This window comes from Gossypium arboreum, chromosome 1, assembly GCF_025698485.1.
Source record: "Gossypium arboreum isolate Shixiya-1 chromosome 1, ASM2569848v2, whole genome shotgun sequence".
In the NCBI taxonomy this organism is placed as follows: Eukaryota; Viridiplantae; Streptophyta; class Magnoliopsida; order Malvales; family Malvaceae; genus Gossypium; species Gossypium arboreum.
The window spans coordinates 78,154,013-78,175,394 of NC_069070.1; the positions used below are offsets into that span (position 1 = coordinate 78,154,013).

The 21,382-nt window shown below is 35.8% G+C and overlaps 1 protein-coding gene across 1 annotated transcript; it reads left to right on the forward strand.

Annotated features, from left to right (window-relative positions):
• Window positions 1–8,480: 8,480 nt before the first annotated feature.
• LOC108481417 (uncharacterized) lies at window positions 8,481–9,059 on the forward strand. Its single transcript, XM_053018651.1, has 2 exons — window positions 8,481–8,614; window positions 8,822–9,059. The coding sequence occupies exons 1-2, from the start codon at window positions 8,481–8,483 to the stop codon at window positions 9,057–9,059; spliced, it is 372 nt and encodes a 123-aa protein (XP_052874611.1).
• Window positions 9,060–21,382: the final 12,323 nt, after the last annotated feature.

The following is a 21,382-nucleotide window of genomic DNA, read 5'->3' on the forward strand; positions in this document are numbered from 1 at the left end:
TATGAGTCAAGGTGGAGATTTGTTAAATATGACTCATATTTTCGATCAAATTTGAAAAATAATCTTTCAATTAAACTCTATTTACTTGTTTCAATCAAACACTGATTAGCTTAGATTATTTTATTATTATTTGACCTATGAATTTTGCCTATAAATATGCTCTTTTACAACCTTAGAAAAATACACCCATTAGAGATTAGAACTCATAACACATTTAGAGAATTTTGTGTTTACGTTTTGAGGGTTCTTTATTTTCGGGTTTTTGGGGTTTAGTCTTTATCTCCATCTTTTGTACTCTTCATTCTTTTTCCATTATAGTAAAATTATCTTTGTCCGTGGTTTTTTATCCTCTTTGGAGGGGTTTTTCCACGTTAAATTTATGTGTTCAATTTCTTAATTTATTCCACTATTTTTCTTATTCGTTGCTTAATCGGGTCGATCCTAACAGATAAGCGTGTAATTAGGTGTTAAATTTTGACTAATTGTTGCATATTTGTTGTAAATAAATTAAATTGGAGATGTGTGGATGCTTATGGTAATTAATTGTAGCTATTTTAAGTTTAATGGGTAAGTAAAATATGTAAAATTGGGTTTTTAAACAACACACAAGCTGGGGACACGGCCGTGTGGGTTTTTGGGGGTTTGATTTTTGGTTTTTGTAATCTAGTATTCTAATTTGTTTAATTTATAATTTATTCCTAAAACTTGACTAAATTTATCAAAGCCTTTAATGATAAGGAAACTTTGTAATATTTTAGGATTAGACTTGTAACTGTTAATATTTGGAAAATGTACTAAAAGTTTGTAAAAGTTACGATTTAGTTCCTAGTAATAAAACTTGAATTAGACATGGTAAATGAATTTGAATTAAGCTGAAATTTTTAAGGCTTGCACAATTTGACTAAAATAAGGTTGGTAACTATTTAGAAATAAAATCGGGGTAGTTTAACCTTAGGTGGTAAATGACCAAAATACCCTTAGTTTAAATTCTTAGAAAAAAGTTTTAAAAAATGGTTCACGAATTACTTCCGCATTAATAAATGATAGTTAATTAGTCAAAAATGAGAAGTTATAAGGTTCAGGTGTACATCAAGTGATTTTTAGCTGGAAAGTCGCATTAGTGGCTAATGTAACAATTCAAATTTAGGCTGATCTATCCTGGTCGAGTTTGGGGAGTCACATTTAGTGGTATCAGAGTCAGGTTTAACTTTAGGTTAGCCTAGGTTTGCTAAACATTAGAGATCTTGGATTATGTAATATTGAAGTCTAGCTTATTTGTAAATATTGTTTGAAATTGAATGTTTTATGGGGTATAAACTGATCTATGGGGTAGGATTTGGGAACACAATGCCCTATAGGAAATTATACCTAGTTAAGTTTTGGATCACTTACTGCTACTCACTCCTGGTACGTTTTATCTACTTTTTCTTTAGTATACGATTTTCATCATGCCTCTGAGACGTGAGCATGGTAGTCTAGATAATGATGTGCCGTCCCAGCCGTGTGATGATGCTCAAATTGGTTGAGTTGATTATTTTATGTTAGAGATGGTTGAGGAATTGCAGCTTATTGCTGGTGTCAATGCTACTCCTATTCGTCAGGGATTACCATTAGATCATTTGCGAGCTCTAGATGGTAAGGAATTTCGAGGAGTTAGGAGTGGAGACCCTATTCGTGCTGAGTATTGGTTAGAAGAAGTTGTTTTTGTATCCCCTGTTAGATGGGCTATTCTGACAAGGATAAGCTCGGATGTATCGTATCGTTGCTTGTAGATGAGGCTTCTCATTGGTGGATGACTGTTGAGCGTGGTACTGCACTCGAAAGAGTGACTTGAGACTTTTTCCTGGAGTCTTTCTGAAGGAAGTTTATGGAAGAGCAGTGTCTGGAGGCAAGGAGACGCAAGTTCATGGATTTAGTCCAGGGTATTTTGTTTGTGGACGAGTACAAAGCTGAGTTTGTATGTTTGAGCTAGTATGCACCTGACTTGGTGGCTTATGAGGCGATTCATTGTAAGAGGTTCAGGTTTGTACTGAACCGTAAGATTAAGTTGTATCTGGTAGCATAGTTTACCAAGGTCTTTGATGAGTTGGTTGAGAAGGCCTGTGCTTTAGAGTAGACTTTGGAGCAGGAACCCAAAGCTGTTACTGGTGGTGCTGTTAAGAGGACGTCTAAATCTATTAGCGGATTTGGCCAAAAGGGCAAGAGAGGTCGTTTTAACAGGTCAGGATGAAGTGGTGCTGTAGGCTGAGGTCAGGATAGGCAGGCCGCAAGAGTTGAGGCTAGTACAGATGATCAGGGGGTTGTTACAAGGCCGTTATGTGAACATTGTGTTCATCGTCATCATGGTGAGTGTTGGAGGATGACTGGCACTTGTCTTGTTTTCAGATTGATGGAGCACCATGTTAATGATTGCCCAATAAGACTAGTTGTGGTTCGAGACCAATCTACTCTTGCTATTGCACCTGCTCTGACTCAAGGGAAGGACCATGGCAGAGGTGATGGTGGTAGAAGAGTTGGTCAACGTGGAGTTGCTTGGGATGGTAATAGAGGTCCAGCCATAATTTACACAATTAGAGAGCCCCGTATAAAGAGGCCATGGATGTCATTGTAGGTACTTTCATACTACAGTCTTTTCCTCTTCTAGCTTTAGTTGATAAGGGTGCTACGAGATTGTTTATTCTGAGTGATGTAGTTAGAGAGTTAGGGATTCCTGTAAAGACATCCAGTTTGAGTGTTACAGTTAAGAGCCTTCTTGGTGATAGTGTAGTGGTGGATCAGATTTACCATCGTTGTCCTTTGATGGTTCAAGGATAAGTGTTTCCTATAGATCTTTTAGAATTATTTTTCTAGGGGTTTGATGTTATCCTTGGGATGGATTGATTGACCGAGTATCGGGCGAAGGTTGATTGTGAGGTAAAGTTGGTGACTTTGTGATGCATGGATGGTTCCAAAGTTGTTGTTGTTGGAGAGAAGTTCAAGTTACTTTCTAATGTGATTACTTCGCGTAGAGCCAAGAAGTTGGTCTAGAAAGGTTGCAGAGCTTATCCAGCCTATGTCCTAAATGCTGATAATAATGAGTTAAGGTTGGATGAGATTCGAGCTGTTTGTGATTTTTTGAATATTTTTGCTGAGAAGTTGTCTAGTTTACCTTCGGATAGAGAAGTTGAGTTTGATATTAAGCTCTATCCTAGTATAGCTCCGATGTCAATTGCGCCCTACAACATGACACCTAAGGAATTGAAAGAGTTGAAGCTTCAATTGCAAGAGTTGTTAGACTGGGGTTTCATTCGACCAAGTGTGTCACCGTGGGGAGCGCCGATTCTATTTATGAAGAAGAAGGATGAGACTTTAAGGCTGTGCATTGATTATCGCCAGCTGAATAAGTTGACTATGAAGACTAAGTATCTACTTCTAAGGATCGATAATCTATTTGACCAGTTTTGGGGAGCTTTAATTTTCTCAAAGATTGATTTAAGGTTTGGGTACTATCAGTTGAAGGTAAAGGATGCGGATGTTATGAAGACAACTTTTAGGACTCGTTATGGGCATTTCGAGTTTCTTGTCATGCCATTTGGGTTAATGAATGCACCTGTTGCATTTATAGACATGATGAACCGTGTATTCATTCCTATCTAGATTGGTACGTTGTGGTTTTCATAGATGACATATTAGTGTATTCTCGATTGGAGGATGAGCACAACGAGCATTTGAGAATGGTTCTTCAAGTTTTGCGGGAGAAATAGTTGTATGCTAAGTTGAGCAAGTGTAAGTTCGAGCTTCGAGAGGTGGTTTTTCTTTGTCATGTCGTTTCACTCGAGGGTATTTGGGTTGATCCGAAGAAGATTGAGGCGATTTTAGACTGAAAGTCGTCGAGGATTGTGTCTGAGGTCAGGAGTTTCTTGGGCTTAACTGGTTACTATTATCATTTCATCAAGGGTTTTTCGAGTATTGCTACTCTGTTGATGAAGTTTCTTCAAAAGAACTCTACCTTTAAGTGGACTGATAAGAGGTAAAAGAGTTTTGAGAAGCTGAAGTCGGTTTTGGCTGAAGCACTTATATTGGGTTTTGGCTGAAGCACTTAATTGACACAACCAGAATCTGGTAAGCAGTATGTTGTTTTTAGTGATGCTTCTTACATAGGATTGGGTTATGTGTTGATGTAGGAGAGAAAGAGAGTTGCTTATGTGTTAAGACAGTTGAGATCACTTGAGTGTAATTATTCGACCTATGATTTGGAGTTGGCTACTGCAGTTTTTGCACTCAAGATTTGGCTTCAGTACCTATATGGTGAGAGCTATGTGATTTACACCGATCACTAGAGTCTTAAGTATCTCCTTACCTGAAAGGAGTTGAACTTGAGACAAAGGCATTGGATTGAGTTACTAAAGGACTATGACTTTCATCCGAGAAAGGCGAATGTTGTTGTTGATTCCTTGAGTCACAAGTATTTAGTTGACTTAAGGGCAATGTTTGCGAAGTTGTCAATTTTCGAGGATGATGGTTTGTTGACTAAGCTTCAGGTGAAGCTGACCCTTGCGTAGTAGATTCAAGAGAGACAATCGTTGGATGAGAGTTTGGCGTGTTGTATCCATCAGATTGAGTTAGGTGTTTTTGGAGATTTTTATCTCAATTCTGATGGTGTTCTTTGTTTCCAAGGTTGGATATGTGTTCCAATAGACGTGGATCTAAGACACTTGATTCTTATCGAGGCTCATAGCAACCCATGTGCTATGCATCCTGGTGGGAACAAGATGTATCACGATCTTCGGGTTTTGTATTGGTGGCCAAGGTTGAAGAAGGACATATTTGATCTTGTTGCTAGATGTTTAGTCTTCTAGAGGGTTAAAGCTGAGCATCAATGTCTATCTGCGTTACTTCAACTGATCAAGATTCTAGAGTGGAAATGGGAGTAGGTCACAATGGATTTTGTTTCGGGTTTGCTGTTGACTCCATCTCGGAAAGGTTCAGTTTGGGCAATAGTGGATTGGTTTACGAAGTGTGCGCATTTCTTACCTGTGCATATGACCTTCAGTTTGTAACAGTTGGCTGAGTTTTACATCAGTGAGATTGTCAGATTGCATGGAGTTCCTATTTCTATCATATTGGATCGAGATCCATGGTTTACAAAGAGATTCTAAAAGACGTTGCATGAGGATTTGGTTTCGAAGCTTCATTTCAGTACAGCATATCATCCATAGTCAGATGGTTAGTTTGAGAAAGTGATACAGATTCTCGAGGATATACTTCAGAGTTGTGCTATCGATTTTGGTGGCAATTGGGATCATCATTTGCTGTTGGTTGAATTCGAGTACAACAATAGTTACCCAAAGAGTATTCATATAGCTTTGTTTGAGGCACTTTATGGTAGTGTAACACCCCTTACCTGTACCCGAGACTGGGACTAGGTACGAGGTGTTACTAGACACATACTTGGACATTTTCAGAAAATACGGGTTATAAAATTTCGTTCCAAATTAAAACCAATCAAATAACATCTTAGTGTCTCTATTATGGGCCTACGAAACCCAAAACATACATTGAGAATGGTCCAGGACTAACCCGAGAACCTAAGAAAATTTTAGAAAAATTTTTTAGGTTAAGCCTCACATGCCTGTGTGGAGACAATGCACACACCCACGTGCTTTGGGACACACCTGTGTCCCTAACCCATATGGAATTAATTGAATTTATTTTCTATTTCGAACCTACATGGGTTTTCACATGGCCAAGCACACGCCCGTGTCACTGTCTCGTGTCTTTCACACGGCCTAGACATGCCCATGTCTTCGTCCGTGTCCAAAAACCCGGACATTCTGTTTATAAGGTCAGCACGTATTTACGGGCACACTGCCAAGACACACGCCCTTGTGCTAGGCCGTGCCCTGCACACAGTTGAGACACACGGCCGTGTCTCTTCCCGTGTGTTTACTACCATGCATTCTGACTTAAAAAAAATTTTAGGTGCAGGGGACACACAGCCATACCACACGCCTATGGAGCTGACCATGTGTTACACACGGCCTAGACACACGCCCGTGTGTCTACCCGTGTAGACCCTTTTTAGGCTATAATTTCAAGCCAATGGTCACCCTCATCATTTCTTCACATATAAGAACCCCAATTGCATTTAACATGACCCAAATATACTCAATGACTATCATCAATGAATCTATTGCATGTCAACCTCATCTCATCGGTTAAATACATACTCAATTATCCCTTTTTTGTAATAAGGATTTCTATCCCATTGAAACATATTTAGGCTTGGCTCATTATTACAATTCATTATAAATTATGGCCTAAACATTTCCAAATGTTTCGGCCACATTACGACTGCCTATTTATGATATACCACATTTAATCATCACAAAAACATTTTTAACATAAACATGCATGGTTGGCAGGTCATAACCTACAATGAAATGAGCCATGTCTTATGGTCATATACAAAAAGAATAAGTTTAATATTTAAGCCTTTACATTGGCCAACCAATGACATATAACACCAAGTAACCAAAAACCTATACATGCCATTGTAACAAAATAGAAGTATCTATATACCAAAATAGGACAAGTGGATAGTGTTGACAATACTCCAACCGTCTTCCAATCTCTGTGAGTCCTCGAGCTTTGTAAGACAGGGAAAAGAGAGGGGTAAACATTTACATGCTTAGTAAGCCCGAATAACTGGAAAGTAAACTTACCAATTAATTAGCATACAGCCATGTTAGGCAACCAATCCAATAAATATAGGATAGCCTCCTATTACATGCACTCAAACATCCAGCTAGTCTCATAATAATTTATCATGTAATTTGTCTTAGATGAGATCATCATCCAACATTTTCATTTCTATATCTCATGTTAATACCGTTGAGTACCTCGAAAATCTCGATGGATTATCCATTTACCGTCAAATCATAAGAGTGATCTTCTCAAGTACGCACTCCCGCAAACCTCACATCTTACGGTGGGATTACCAGTCCAGGCTAAATCCCCCGTAATATAAGCTCATGGAGTGTTGTCGGGATTACCAGTCCAGGCTAAATCCCTTGTAGTGACAAACACCCTTAATGAGCTCAGATTTGAATTACCAGTCCAGGCTAAATTTAGACCCTAATCGGATTACCTGTCCAGGCTAAATCCTCAATGCACACATATTCTTCGGGAGGCTCGATCACTCAAGGAACACTCGTCTGAGCCAAATCCTTTCTATGTTTGAGATCAATGGATTACCCATCTAGGCTAAATCCTTTTCTGCAACACATGTAGGATCTCAAGTCACGTAAGCCATGGTTTATCCATTGAATTTCCCTTTTAACTTCAACTGGGACATTTATTATCTTGTCACTATTATTATTAAATAAAACTATCACACATTCATAAAACATGCATTTAGGCATATTATGGGTTTACTTTAAGTTATTCGAACTTACCTGATATTTGTGTCGGTTTCGCGTTTCGGTTATTTCGAAATCTTTCATTTTCCTCGATCGGCCTCCAAAATTTGTTCCTCGGGGTCTATAACAATAAAAATGAATTATCAATATCTCACATTATTCTTTTCGAGCCTAAATTTCACCCCCAGACAAAATGACCCCCTAACCTTTCACATTATTTACGATTTAATCCCTAGGCTCGTAAAATGATATACATGCAATTCCTTGGTTTCCCAAGCCTATCCGAATGCATTATAAACTCATACTAGCCCACTTTTTCCTCTATTTCACATTTCTACCACATATTTTGTACCTTTTGCAAAAAGGTCCTTTTAAGGGCTTTCCATGAAAATCACTTAGGAAAAGATGTTCAACGCACATCTAACTTTCATATTCCCCCATAAAACATTAAAGAACAAACATGTCACACATGGGTCACTTTGCATGCATGAACCCTAGCTTAAAATATAGGTAGAAATGGAGAGAACATGTTACAAGGATCTCAAAAATACAAAGAACATTAAAAACGGGGCTAGGAGTCACTTACTATTGAGCTTGAAAATATTGAAAACCCTAGCTATGGAGGGCTTGAGAATTTCAGCTGGTACAAGGGAGAAGATGGTTGATTTTTGCCTCCATTTTCCCTTTTTATTGATTTTATTACCAAATGACCAAAATGCCCCTCCTTACTAAACTGCCAAAATTTTCCATGCATGCCCATTTTTGTCCAAAACTTAGAAATTAGGCAAATTAATCTTTAAGACCTTCTAATTGATAATCTAAAGTAATTTCATGCAAATTTCTTCTAGAATCCAAGTTTTGAAATTTATTCAATTTGGTCCTTATTTTCCAATTGGACACTTTACTCATAGAATTTCTTCATGAAACTTTAACACAAGCATATTTTCATATTCTAGGCCTCATAATAATCATAAAAAAATTATTTTAACATGAGATTTGTGGTCCCGAAACCACTATTCCGACTAGGGCCTATTTCGGGATTTAGATTTGAAGTGTAGGACTACACTATGTTAGTCTGACATGGAGGAGAAGAGGAATTTGGGTCCCAATTTGGTTCGTGAGATCGATGACAAGGCGAAACTTTTCTTTGAGTGGTTGAAGGTTGCTTCAAATAGGCAGGAATCTTATGTTAACTTGAGATGTCGAGATATCGAGTATCAGGCTGGTGATAAGGTATTTTTGAAGGTTTCACCTTGGAAGAAGGTTTTGTGGTTCGAGTGGAAAGGTAAGCTCAATCCGAGGTTCATTGGCCCTTGCAAGGTTATTAAGTGGATTGGACTGGCTACTTATCGTCTTCCGTTGTCGCCTAAGCTTGAGCGCATTCATGATGTCTTCCATGTTTCTATGCTACAAAATTATAGATCGGATCCTTCCCATGTTGTTCATGTTAAGGAGATTAAGGTTCGATTGGACCTTTTGTATGAAGAGGAGCCGGTTTCGATCCAAGATTGTGAGGTTAAGGTGCTACGCAATAAGATGGTTCCATTGGTGAAAGTTTTGTGGCGCAACCACAAGACTGAGGAAACCATTTGGGAGTCAGAAGATATCACGAAGCGTCAATATTCGTATTTGTTCGATTTAGGTAAATTTCTAGGATGAAGTTTCTTTTAAGAGGGGGAGAGTTGTAAGGCCTTGAAAACAGGTTTAGTAGATTCGAGTAAGTTTACTGGGTTCCGAATGAAAATTAAGAATTAATCGAATTAATTAGTGATTTATATTATTAATTAGTTAGCTTAATTTCATCTAAAAAATTGACAAATAATATTCTAAAAATAAAAAAATTAGAAATTTAATTTTATGGTTTTAAATAATTTTTGGGTAAAAATAAATATTTTGGGTTACATTGGAATTTAAAAATAATTTAAAATGGGGTTTAATTGGGTGATTTAAAATATTGATTAAATGAGAGTAATTTGAAAAACAAAGGAAATGTGTAAGAGGTTTTATAGAAAATAAACCATTTTTGAAATTTGGAGGGAAAGGAGGAAATTGTAAAATAAAGGAAAAGGGGGAGTGGCCTAATGGCAAATTCCCTAAATTTTGAAAATTAGGTAAGGGTTTTCAATTTTAAAAACTCTACAACTACCTCACTTTTCACTCATTTTTCACCTGAATTGAGAGTTTTTTCTCTCATTTTTTTTTTCATAAACCAAATATCAAGAGAATAAATTTAAACATTTTCTCTCCCTAAATTCTTTCTAAATTCTCTCGAAATAATTTTCAAAGCTGGGCAAAAAGTCATCCGAATTTCTTTAAGCATTTTTTTTCAAACTTCCAAATCAATGATTTGAGTTCAGTTGAAGGTAATCCTCATCTCTAAACTTGTTTTTAAGTTGATTTCAATCATTATTTGTTAATTAAAGTGGTTATAATGGATTTTCAACTTTAATTTCTTCTTTCTTAAACTTGAGGATGAACAATGGTGGATCTTTAATTTTTAGTTGGAATCCAAATATTAATGGATGTCTATGCTCAAAACAGGTCTAATAAAAGGTTTTTTTATTATCTTAAACCAAAAGATCAAACATGTTTTATGGATCAATTTTGAGAAATTTGAATTTGATTAAGAACATGGATGATTTTTCTGGAAAATTGTGAAATGGATTAAATGATGAAATTAACACTTAGAATACATGTTGTTGGACTAGGAATGAAGATTAGTAGTGGTTTGAGGTGCTAAAAAGGGAGTTTAGTTGAGGAATTCCATATTTCAACTTAGTTGTATTGTAACATCCCAAAAACCAAGTTAGAAGAAAGTGAGTTAGTGAAACCTAGAGTGGTTAAGTTCTAGGTTTGAATTAAGATTTTGAAATGTATGATAAGTAAATTGATTTGGTTTAGTGGTTAAGCGTTCTGGGTATATTTGTGAGGTTCTGGGTTCGAATCCTATATATGGAAATTTTGTTATTTTGCTTAAACCCTTACCTTTGTACGTTTAGGTTCGAAGCAATAGGGAATATTTTATTTTTGAATTTTGTTATGCAGTAGTTAGTTTCGGTTGGTTACTTAAAACCTTCCAAAAACCTCCAATGTGGTTTTCTTTTTCATTTTTTTCTTTTTTTTCTACCATGTTTTTCTGTCATTCCTTTTCCGTTCTTTAGTTCTTTGTTTTGGTTTTTTATTTTCAAGTGACCTTTCTTTTTGTTATGTTACGTTACACTGATTCTGTATGGGTCTGACTTCTCCTTTTAGTTTAATTCGTTGGCCAAGAAGTTTGATTTAAATTTTTGGTGTCAAAAGCTCTTCGACGTAACTTCGATTTTGGAATGTTAGTTTTTTGTGATTTGATTGCGAGTTAATTGTTTGTTGGACAATTTTTTTTCATTTAGGGACAAGAACTCAATCTTGTTGCTTCTGCTTCGAATCTGTATTAGGTGGGTACCGATAACCCAACTCTTATTTCGAGTTTAGTCCTCAGAAAATTGAGTGTTGATGCCGCACAGCTGTGTGGTAGGCCATACAAGCCACACGGTTGTGTGCTAGGCCGTGTAACTTACTGTTCATGAAATTGGAGGCATACGGGAATGTGCCAAGGCCGTGTGTGGTTATGTTATACAGGGTTCACACAGGCCGACAAGGGTATGTGTCCAGGCCGTGTAACTCACTGATTGCGGATTAGGATCATACGGGCAGGTGATATCGGCATGTGTCAAGCTGTATGGGACACACGGGTAGGTGACATCGGCATGTGTCAAGCTGTATGGGACACACGGGCGTGTGCTAGACCATGTGAAGTCATACGGGCCAGCTATCCAGGCCGTGTGAAACTACACGGGCATGTGGACCAATATTTTGAATTTTTCCCTTGGGCTACATGTGTCGTTCGAAATGAATGCAGACCTACTGTAAGGTCCGTACGATCTGAATTAAGCTATATAACTTTATATTTGATGATCTGATGATGAACAACTTGTGATCTGTATGTAAGTCTACTATGTTTGAACCTAAGTGAGTAGGATCTATCAGAACGTAATGTGCTATTGTCTAATGTGTGCAAGTTATCCAGGTACAATCTGTATTTTCTTAACTTTGTTGGTACGCCGTTACATGACTCTGTTGCTTAAGAACATGTGATATCCGAATATGTTGAATTGATTGGTATTGATTTTAATTTATAACCATACATGTGACTTCATGGAAAATTTGATATTATTTGTTAGGTTTTGATCAATCTATTTTATAACGCATGGACTCCCATGCCTACTGACTCTATTACTATACAATAGCATGACTTACATTCTTATCACTCTGCTTCTGTATATGCATGCCATGACACATTGCACGGGACTTGGGATGATTTGAAAGGAGAAAGTTTTTGGTAGTTTAATGATCTACATTATCTGGTGGTTTATCAATGGATCTATTCTGGCTGATTGACTGCAATATAGTGGCTTGACCACATATATCTAATCTGGCAATTTTAACTGCAAACTTCTGGTGGCACTATCCACAGATATCTATTGGTGCGATTTGGTTGGACGAGCTTTGGGGGAAATCTATTTTGGTGTGTAGCAAAGTTGGGTAGAATGTTTTTTGATAAATATGCATTCTATTCTGTTTTGAAAAATACTACATTTGCATAAACATACATCCTCTACATAGCTCTATTCAGTACTACTTTGTTTTGTTTTGTTATGTTCTGCTTTGTCTTGTTCTATTTGTTTTGTGATGTTCTATTGTATTAGTATGATGAAAACCTCTGTGATACTCTGATCTATTCCATTCTGATCTTATACTCACTATTAAGTTCTTCATGTTACACTGATTTACATATCGTATTATGTTAATTATAATTGATATTGGTTATACACTGGGCTTTATAGCTCAAATCTTGGTTTTATCTTTGTTTGTTCAGGTAAGTCTCTAGCTTAGGATAGGGCGGTGTGTGGGAGCTCAAATTGTTTTGCAATAATGTAAAAAAAAAATTATTTTTTTAGCTTGTAATCTATTTCTGAGCTCGTTTTAGTTTTAGTTAAATTCGTCAGTAATTGATAATTTCAAACACAAAACTACAAAGTCATTCAAGTCGACAAAATGGATTTCAGTTTTCAAAATAAGAATCTAAAAAGATTTTCTGCTAATAGTCGAGTAATCTTTGAACGTTTCTGGATACTTAGAGAAATTAGATTTTTGATGTGTTGATGTAAATCCTTTAGATTTGGTCTTAACTTCTAGGTCAGGTTTGGGGTGTCACATGTGCAACATTGGTAAGGTAGTTTAGGGAAATAATTTAGATTCATGTACTTTATCAAATTTCATGTTTCTTCTTATTATTGTTAGTTTGTAATGCATACTTTGTCTCTGTTAAAACTCCACATCAAAAGGAGGAACCTACTAATTAGAATTGAAGCTCAAACTTGCTTGTTTGAGCACATTTTTGCTTAAAGAGCTAAGTGTGGAGGTGAGTGATATTAAGGGCAATTTGGTAAATAGGCCTGATTATGTGTTAAAATAAAGGTTTAATTGGTGTTATTAATGACTTAATTGCATATTGGATGGTTGGATTTGCAAAAATAGGTTTTATTTTATAAAAGAGCAAAATAGCAATTGGTTTGGCAAGTTGTGCATTATGCTTTTAGCATGATTAAATTGTATGGAATAAATTGATATTTGGAGCATGAATTACTGATTTATTGAAAAATTGATAAATGTGTTCTAATTGGTATATGAATATTGGGAAAATGATATTTGCTATGCTTAATTTTATTAATGTTAAAATTACTTAGCAACATGCTTTTACATGCATTTTAACATCCTAAATTAAGTGATTAAACAATAGATTTTTATGCCTTGTATGTATGATTCATTGCAGCATTGCGTGGAGGATCCATTGGATATAGTTGGCATGCCATAGGATTTGTGAGTACTCACCATTGTTTGTGATATTGTAAGCATATGGCTCTTGGTGGACTAATTTGTTTGGAGTAGACAATGGAGTATTGAGCTTGAGTCTCCATTCACCGGGTTATTTGAGGCGTTATAAGAGAGTGTGTAGCTTTGTCCCACTCAATTCAGAGGACTGTATTTGATTTGTGGAAGTTCAAAGATCCATTTATCCAATATATGATCACACGTTTACTTATTTTCATGGATGTATTATGCCAATATAATTGATTGATTGTGTCAATATAATTGAATGTTTATGTGTTAAAAGATGATTTTACATGCAATGGAAAAATTGATTCTTAATTCTTGAAATAGCATGTGATGTTATGGTGAAATGTTAACATGTTGTGACTAAAAATTTAATGCTTAATTGCTTTGATTTATGCATGATTTGGTGCAAATTACTTGATGTTTTTACTATCATTCACTGAATTTTTTAAGCTCACACCCTCACATTTCATGCAGAGAATTTCTGGGCGTAAGGAGTCGAGAAGCGAGAAGCGAGTCACAAGAACAAGGATATGGGAATGGAAAATCAGAATAGCAGAAACATGGGTGACGATGCTGTAACTTAAATGATTCTTAGAGCTCTTCAAATAGTTGTTGGATCGAGAAATGGAAATGACAAAATGATCGTCCAAAAACTCAAATTGAACGAGGCTGAACAATTCAAAGGTGTCTTTGGAACCACTCTTACAACTGTGTGAATATCCTAAACTCTCAACTCCTTACTAACTGAATCCATCAAATAAGCTAAATAAACCTCATAACTTTTACCCATCAACTTTTCAGCCTTCAAAGTCGATACCATATTAGACAGAAAACCTGGTATTTCACCCACAACAACAATTTCCAACCCATCATTATTCCTTAAAGCAATTTGCTTTGTCTCAAAATCTACCTTAGCCTTATACTCAGTTAACCAGTCCATACCAAAAATAACATAAAAACCATAAAACGACAATTCCATAAGATCAATAGAGAAAACATGTCCTTGAATCATAAGGGGCCATCTATGATAAACTTTGTTCACTACTACAGTATTACCGAATGAACTAATAACGATCATACCCAAACCAATAATCTCAACAGGAATCTCTAACTTACATGACAATTCACTTAAAATATACAAATGCGTAGAACCAGAATCAACTAAAGAAAACAATAGATAGACTGAAAAAGTAAAAGTACCTGCGATAACATCAGTTAGATCCTTATCCTCCATCTCCCTAACAGCATAAACCTATAATGGACCTCCAAATTTGACTTATGAAGCTGCTGTATGAGCAACAACCCACTGCCCAAGTGGTCTTTCATTACTTCTACCGCGACTGCAGCCTCTAGCAGGAGTAGAAGCAAGTGCCAAAATTTGAGTCTGTGAAACCTCAACTCTATTTGGGCAATCCCTAAGAAAATATTCCGTCGAGCCACATCTAAAACACCCATTTGTCAACTTTCAACACTCACCAGAATGCCTATGGTTACAATGTACATAAAGCGGCCATCTAAAACCACCCGCCAAACCCCTAGCACTAACCATAGTACTACTCTGCTACCTAGACTGACTTGGTCGAGACCCACATTTCGCACCCCTACCAGAACTATGAATATCATGCCTTCTCTTTGGAGGTCGACCTGATGCACCATCAGAAACTCTTACCAGAATTAGTAACCATAGAACAAGGTGGCTCAGCTAAAGTCTCCTCAACTATTTTAGCTTTTTCTACTAACTCATCAAACATCTCTACATTTTGTGCTACCAAATAAACTCGAATCTCATGATTAAACCCACAATGCAACCTCTTACAATGGTCCCTCTCAGAAAGTATCATCTCAGGAGCATCTGACTAAGTCGCACAAACTCAGCCTCATGACCAGCCATAGATAGTTCACCCTAAACCAAATCCAAAAACTCGCGCTTACGAGCCTCCATACACTGCTCGCTCATAATCTTCCTCTTAAAAACCTCGAGAAAATAATTCCAAGTCAATCTATTAGAAAAAGTACCTCTCTTAACAGTATTCCACCAACGATGAGTCTCACCGTCAAGTAAGGACACAACACAACCCAACTTCTCCTCATCAGAACAAAACATCTGCTCAAGGATCCTTTCAACTCCTTCCAACCAATACTCAGCTACGGTCGAATTAGTACCTTTCACTCTAAAAAAATTCCTTACCACCCAACGCCTGAAGACATTCAAGAGGTAACCATCGATTAATTGATGCAAAATTGGCAAGTGTACAAGTGGGGTTAGCACCAATAATCTACTGAAACGCTCCAATCATAGCTTCCATCAGAGGGCCTACACCCTCATCAAGTATGTTCACTCTACGCGAGGCACAAGGGGTGCAAAGGATGTACATCCTCTTGAGCACTAACTCTAACATTAACATGTCTGAAAGGCATACCTAATAATCTAGCATGCATAAAAACAAATAAAAGGTGTGAGTGGCAAGGAGATGATTCAAATCTCGTTCTTGCAAGCAAGCTTCAGGATTTAAGGAAATGTGCTCCCATTCCTACCCCACATGCAATTCAATTAGAACATTTCAACCAATCTCATGGCATTCAATCAGAGTCATAACAATAGTTGCAAATAATCAAAGAGATTTAGACCCATGAGTTTTGAAACTCCAAACACACAACAATCACCTAGGTCTAAGAGTTATTAAACTTAAAGCTCTAATACCACCAAATATAACACCTTATACCCGGCCTGGCCATCAAGCCCAAAATCAGGATGCCACACCACCGTCTCATGCCATATACATTAAGTACAAGCTCATTCTAACGAAATGTCTTCCATTTTAGTATTCGTATAGGTTTTAAGTCAATCTTACTTCTTAGTTATCAATGTTACATGCTATTCATACATCAGATAGTGTTATAATAATAGTTAATCATCCATTGGGACCATTAAGCCAAAAGTCTAAAATTGTTATGTAGGTATTGATACTTAAGGTATGGCATAGATATTTCTCTCAAGTGGTATCGATACTGCTTGGAAAATCGATACCAAACTTGCCTTATGTTTCTTGTACAAAAACCCAAAGTCTTAGAAATTATCGGTACCTTTCAAAAAGTATCAATTGTTTTACCCTAAGGATTGATACTCTTGATAAGGTATCAATACCAAATTACGCTACTGACTTCCTATACTTTCAAAAATCATGGAGGTATCGATATTAAAACCAGAATAACGATACCTCTACTCCAGGCATAAAAAGTACAGCAATCACAAATATATAACTCATACCAATTAATGTCTAATCATCATGCATCATTCACTTCATTAAATGGGCAACAAAATGTTCGAGATAACAGTCCAAAAATTCATAATCATGACTGAGAAAGAAACCAATAATTCAAATGTAAGTCCATAAGCCCTAAGGCATAATAATCATGTAAACAACTTAAAAGTCATAGCAAAAACCAGTCCTTTAGTTCCCAAAACATAAATAAGAAAATAAACACCTATGAATAACTACTCGAGTTTTGGGTTGGATCACCCCTCAAAAACCACATCGCTCACACAAACACATGACTAATCTGCAATGGTTTAAGAAGGGAGTGGGTGAGCTTAATAAGTTCAATGAATGCCTAGAACAACTGCCATGCAAACAGTTCATCAAGTATTGGTGAAGCATTTAAGTATCATAATTATAACAACTTTAACTTAGTTGACAAAATTTACTTCACATACATATACGATAGTTTATTTACATATTCAAAACATAAATATTCGTGCATACATCACAATACATACAAACATATTTACAATTTAACATAATTTGACACTTGAACTATGAAACGTAAAAGTGGGCACTATCATCACTCATCGAATACACAGATCTCCAACACACCACACAGACTCATAGAGTCAAACATGTCCCATAAGTGAAGCATATAGCTAATGCTCTCTTTATTTCCCCTCACATGTCCTATTGAATGGAGCTTAGCTCACATTTTCTTATCTCTCCAACATGTCCCAAGGCCTCAACGCCTAAAATCACTGTACATATAGGTGAGTACTCACAATCCTATGGCATGCCAACTACATCCAATGGTCTCAAGTGTCACAAGGCCAAAATATCCGTTATTAAACACACATATATTACTTATCGATTTTCTGCTCATTACCACTGCATATTTGCATCATAAGCACAATATTATCTCTAGCACTTAGCTTGTTTGACATGTCCACATATATAATTCCACAATAATAATCATCAACACATAACACATGACACATGTAATGTTATATCATTTTAATATACATTTTCACAATTCAACGAGCACATAATACACATGTTAAACATGAACACAAGAGAACTTACACTCGGAATTTAGTGTAGAGTTTTAGGCTGCAACTAAATTCCCTAACAACACATTGAATTGTGTCCACAAGCAGTTAATCTAAACACTCACCAATTGTTTTTGTTAAAATGTTGAAAGCTGAAACTAGCCTTTCCTAGCTTGTAGATGGTCCTAGTGAATCCAAAAATTCAACATAACAATTCACACAATAAAAACACATTCAAAAATCAGCTAAGGACTTACCTTAAGCAACCAAAACATAAGCCTAAGTTATGTTCCCATGCAATTGAAACCTTTAACATAGCAAACTTTAAATTAGAATATCTCGGTCTATACTCAATATTTTTGCCTAAAATCAATTCCGTTCATCTTATAATTCACGTACGACTAATTCACAACCTTTAAACTACACAATTCATGGGATCGATATTTTTTAACAAGTTTTGACTATTTACACGAAAATTCATTATAACTCAAGAAATTTTTAACAACTTCAAAACAAGTTTAGGAACCTCTTAATCATGTCAAAACCTATTAATTAACACTTTGAAATCACATTTTTACTTAAAAATAAAAAGTTTACCATTACCGACCCTATTTTCGGCTTTTAATCAAAACATGCGATTTAGCATTTAAAAATTCAATTTCAAAGGCCTAATAACATTAAAAACTAATGTGTAGACGATTAGTTACCTTTGATGGAAGAAACAAAAAAACTTTGACGCGAATCTGAGAAAATCCACACGTGAGAAAGATGATGATTTTAATGAGATTTTAGAATGTTTTCTTCAAGATTTATAAAGGTTTAAGGCTTTGGAAATGATGGGAATCAAAATAATGTAGTTTGGAAATCAAAAATCAATTGGAAGAGCAAGGGAAAGCAAAGGATGGCAACATTATGGAGAAAGGAGAAAACTATCGTGAAAATAAGTTAGGAATGGGGGTTTTTAGGTTCAATTTTAAAATTTGGTATAATTTCCTCTTAAAAGCTCACAATTTTGACTATGTTACAAATCAGTCCTTTTTCTAAAATTAAAGATTTCTAAAACACTTTTTCAAAATTTGATTTGACCTTTAAAAAATTATAATAAAAAACATCAACGATATACCATGTCACACAATTCTAAGCACTCTAAGGCCATAATTCCTAAAATATCCCTAAAACTCCTAGCCTTTATTTTCGGGTGTTACATAACTATTCATCTATCTCCTTGGAGAAAATAGGAAAATATGGAGCTCAAGAGTTTAGAGCAAAGAAAGATGATGACCTAGTTGAAGCTGAAGAATTCTAGAGAATAGTCAAAGGATATTTGAAGAATTTTAGTATATAGGGGATGAAAAATTGAAATGTGCAGTATCATTATTAAAGGGTGAGGTTTACAAATGGTGGACCACGGTCACGAATAGTTATCATGCAGAAAGCATTAATTGGAATTTTTTTTGTGCCTAAATTTAAAAATAAGTATGTAAGTCAACTTTACCTTGAGAATAAGAAAAGAGAATTTCTAGATTTGAAGTAGAACAACATGTCTGTTGCTGAATATGAATGTGAATATATTAGATTGAGTAAATATGCCAAAGAGTTAATAACAAATGAAGCGGATATGTACAGAAGATTTGAGTGGCGATTGAATGAAAAAATTTATGTTCCTCTTTTACCATTACATCTAAAAGAATTTTTTGTTTTGGTTGATAAAGCACAATGATTGGAAGAAGGTTTAACTCATCTAAAAGAGAATAGTATAGGGAAAAGGCCTGCAAGAAGTACTTTGTCACCACCGTCATTTAAAAAAAGCAGAGATTTTAAAGGTTCAAGATACTCAACAATGTTTAGAGGACCAAAAGTCAAAATTTAGCCTAGGTCGATAATGCAAACCACATCAGAGGCTACTATGAGAAGCTCGAGAATAAAATCGATGATACAGTGTGAGCACCGCGGTGGATTTCATTGAGGTGAATGTCGAATGGTTACTAGAGCTATTTATAAATGTGGATCAAAAGATTATCTAATCAGGGATTGCCTAAAAATGCTTGAGAACATTATGGAACGATCGGTGAGGGGTACTCTAGCTCAGCAGGGAAGTAGACGGTCGTGTTAGTAAAGAAAAAAGATCGATAAAAGAGATAGTTGGTAGATCTAAGAGTCACATGCCTCTAACAATGCCATTCAGACTCGAGAAGAATGAGATGCTCCAGATGTGACCACTGGTAAATTCTCTTTATTTGATACTTCTGTGGTTTCTTTAATTAGGTTTCACTCATTCTTACATTTGCATTGCATTAGTAAAAGAGAAAGAATTACCTGTAGAGTTTACTGCACATGAAGTTATAGTCACAAATCCTTTTGGGCAATGTAAGAGAGTGAATAAGGCTTATAAGAGATGTCCTTTAAAAATTCAAGATTGTGAGTTTCCAGTAGACCTTATGGCTCTTTCATTCCACAAGTTTGATGTAATTTTGGGCATGGATTGGTTATCCAAATATGAGTTATAGTGGACTGTAAAAGGAAGAGAATTTATTTGAGAACTTCGGACAGTAATGAAACGATTGTGACTGGTGAGAATTACAATGCTTTGTTTAATATTGTATCAGCAGTAGAAGCTTTTAAAATGGTGAGAAAATGGTATACTACTTTCCTAGCCTATAATTATAATTCTCAAGTATCAAATCCAAAGATTGTGGAGATACTAATGGTTAGAGATTATCCCAATGTATTTCCAGAAGAATTACCAGGCTTGCCACCAAGGAGGGAGGTAAAGTGTGGAATTGAAGTTGTTCTGGGAACAACATCAATACCAACTGCTTCTTATCGAATGGGTCCTACTGAGTTGAAGGAATTAAAAGCTCAATTATAGGATTTATTCGATAAAGGTTTTATATACTTTAGTGTATCACAATGGGGTGTTACAATACTATTTGTAAAGAAATATGATGGGCCTTTACAGCTTTGTATCGATTATCAGTAAGTGAATAAAGTAGGAATGAAGAAAAAATACATTTTACAAAGAACTAATGATCTTTTTGATCAACTAAAAGTTGTTAGAGTTTTTTATAAGATTAACCTCAGATCGGGGTACCATCAGTTATGTGTAAAAGAAATAGATGTGTTAAAGACTACTTTCAGAATGAGATATAGTTACTGTGAATTCCTAGTTATGCCATTTGGGTTGACCAATGCTCTAGCTTCCTTCATGGACTTAATGAATAGAATTTTTCAGTATTATTTAGACTAGTTTATTTTGGTTTTTATAGATGATATATTGGTGTACACTAAAGGTGAGGGAAAACATGAAAAGAACTTGAAGATTGATTTACAGACATTACAGGATAAGCAATTATATGCCAAGTTGAGTAAGTGGGAGTTTTGGCTAAGAGAAGTCACCTTTCTGGGGCAGATCATATCCACAAAAGGCATTCAGGTGGATCCAAATAAAATAGAAGCTATCTTGGAATGCAAGACACCAAAGAGTGTGATAAAAGTTAGAAGTTTTCTTGGATTGGTTGGCTACTACAAAAGAATTATAAAAGGGTTTTCTACAATTGTTTTGCCATTTACTAGACTATTGAAAAAAGATGTTAAGTTTGAATGGTCAGGAAAATGTCAACAAAGTGTTGAAATATTAAAGAAAACATTAAAAGAAGCTCTCGTATTGATTCAACCTAAGTCAGGTAAGGCGTAAGAGATTTACAGTGCAACTTCGCATAGTGGTTTGGGT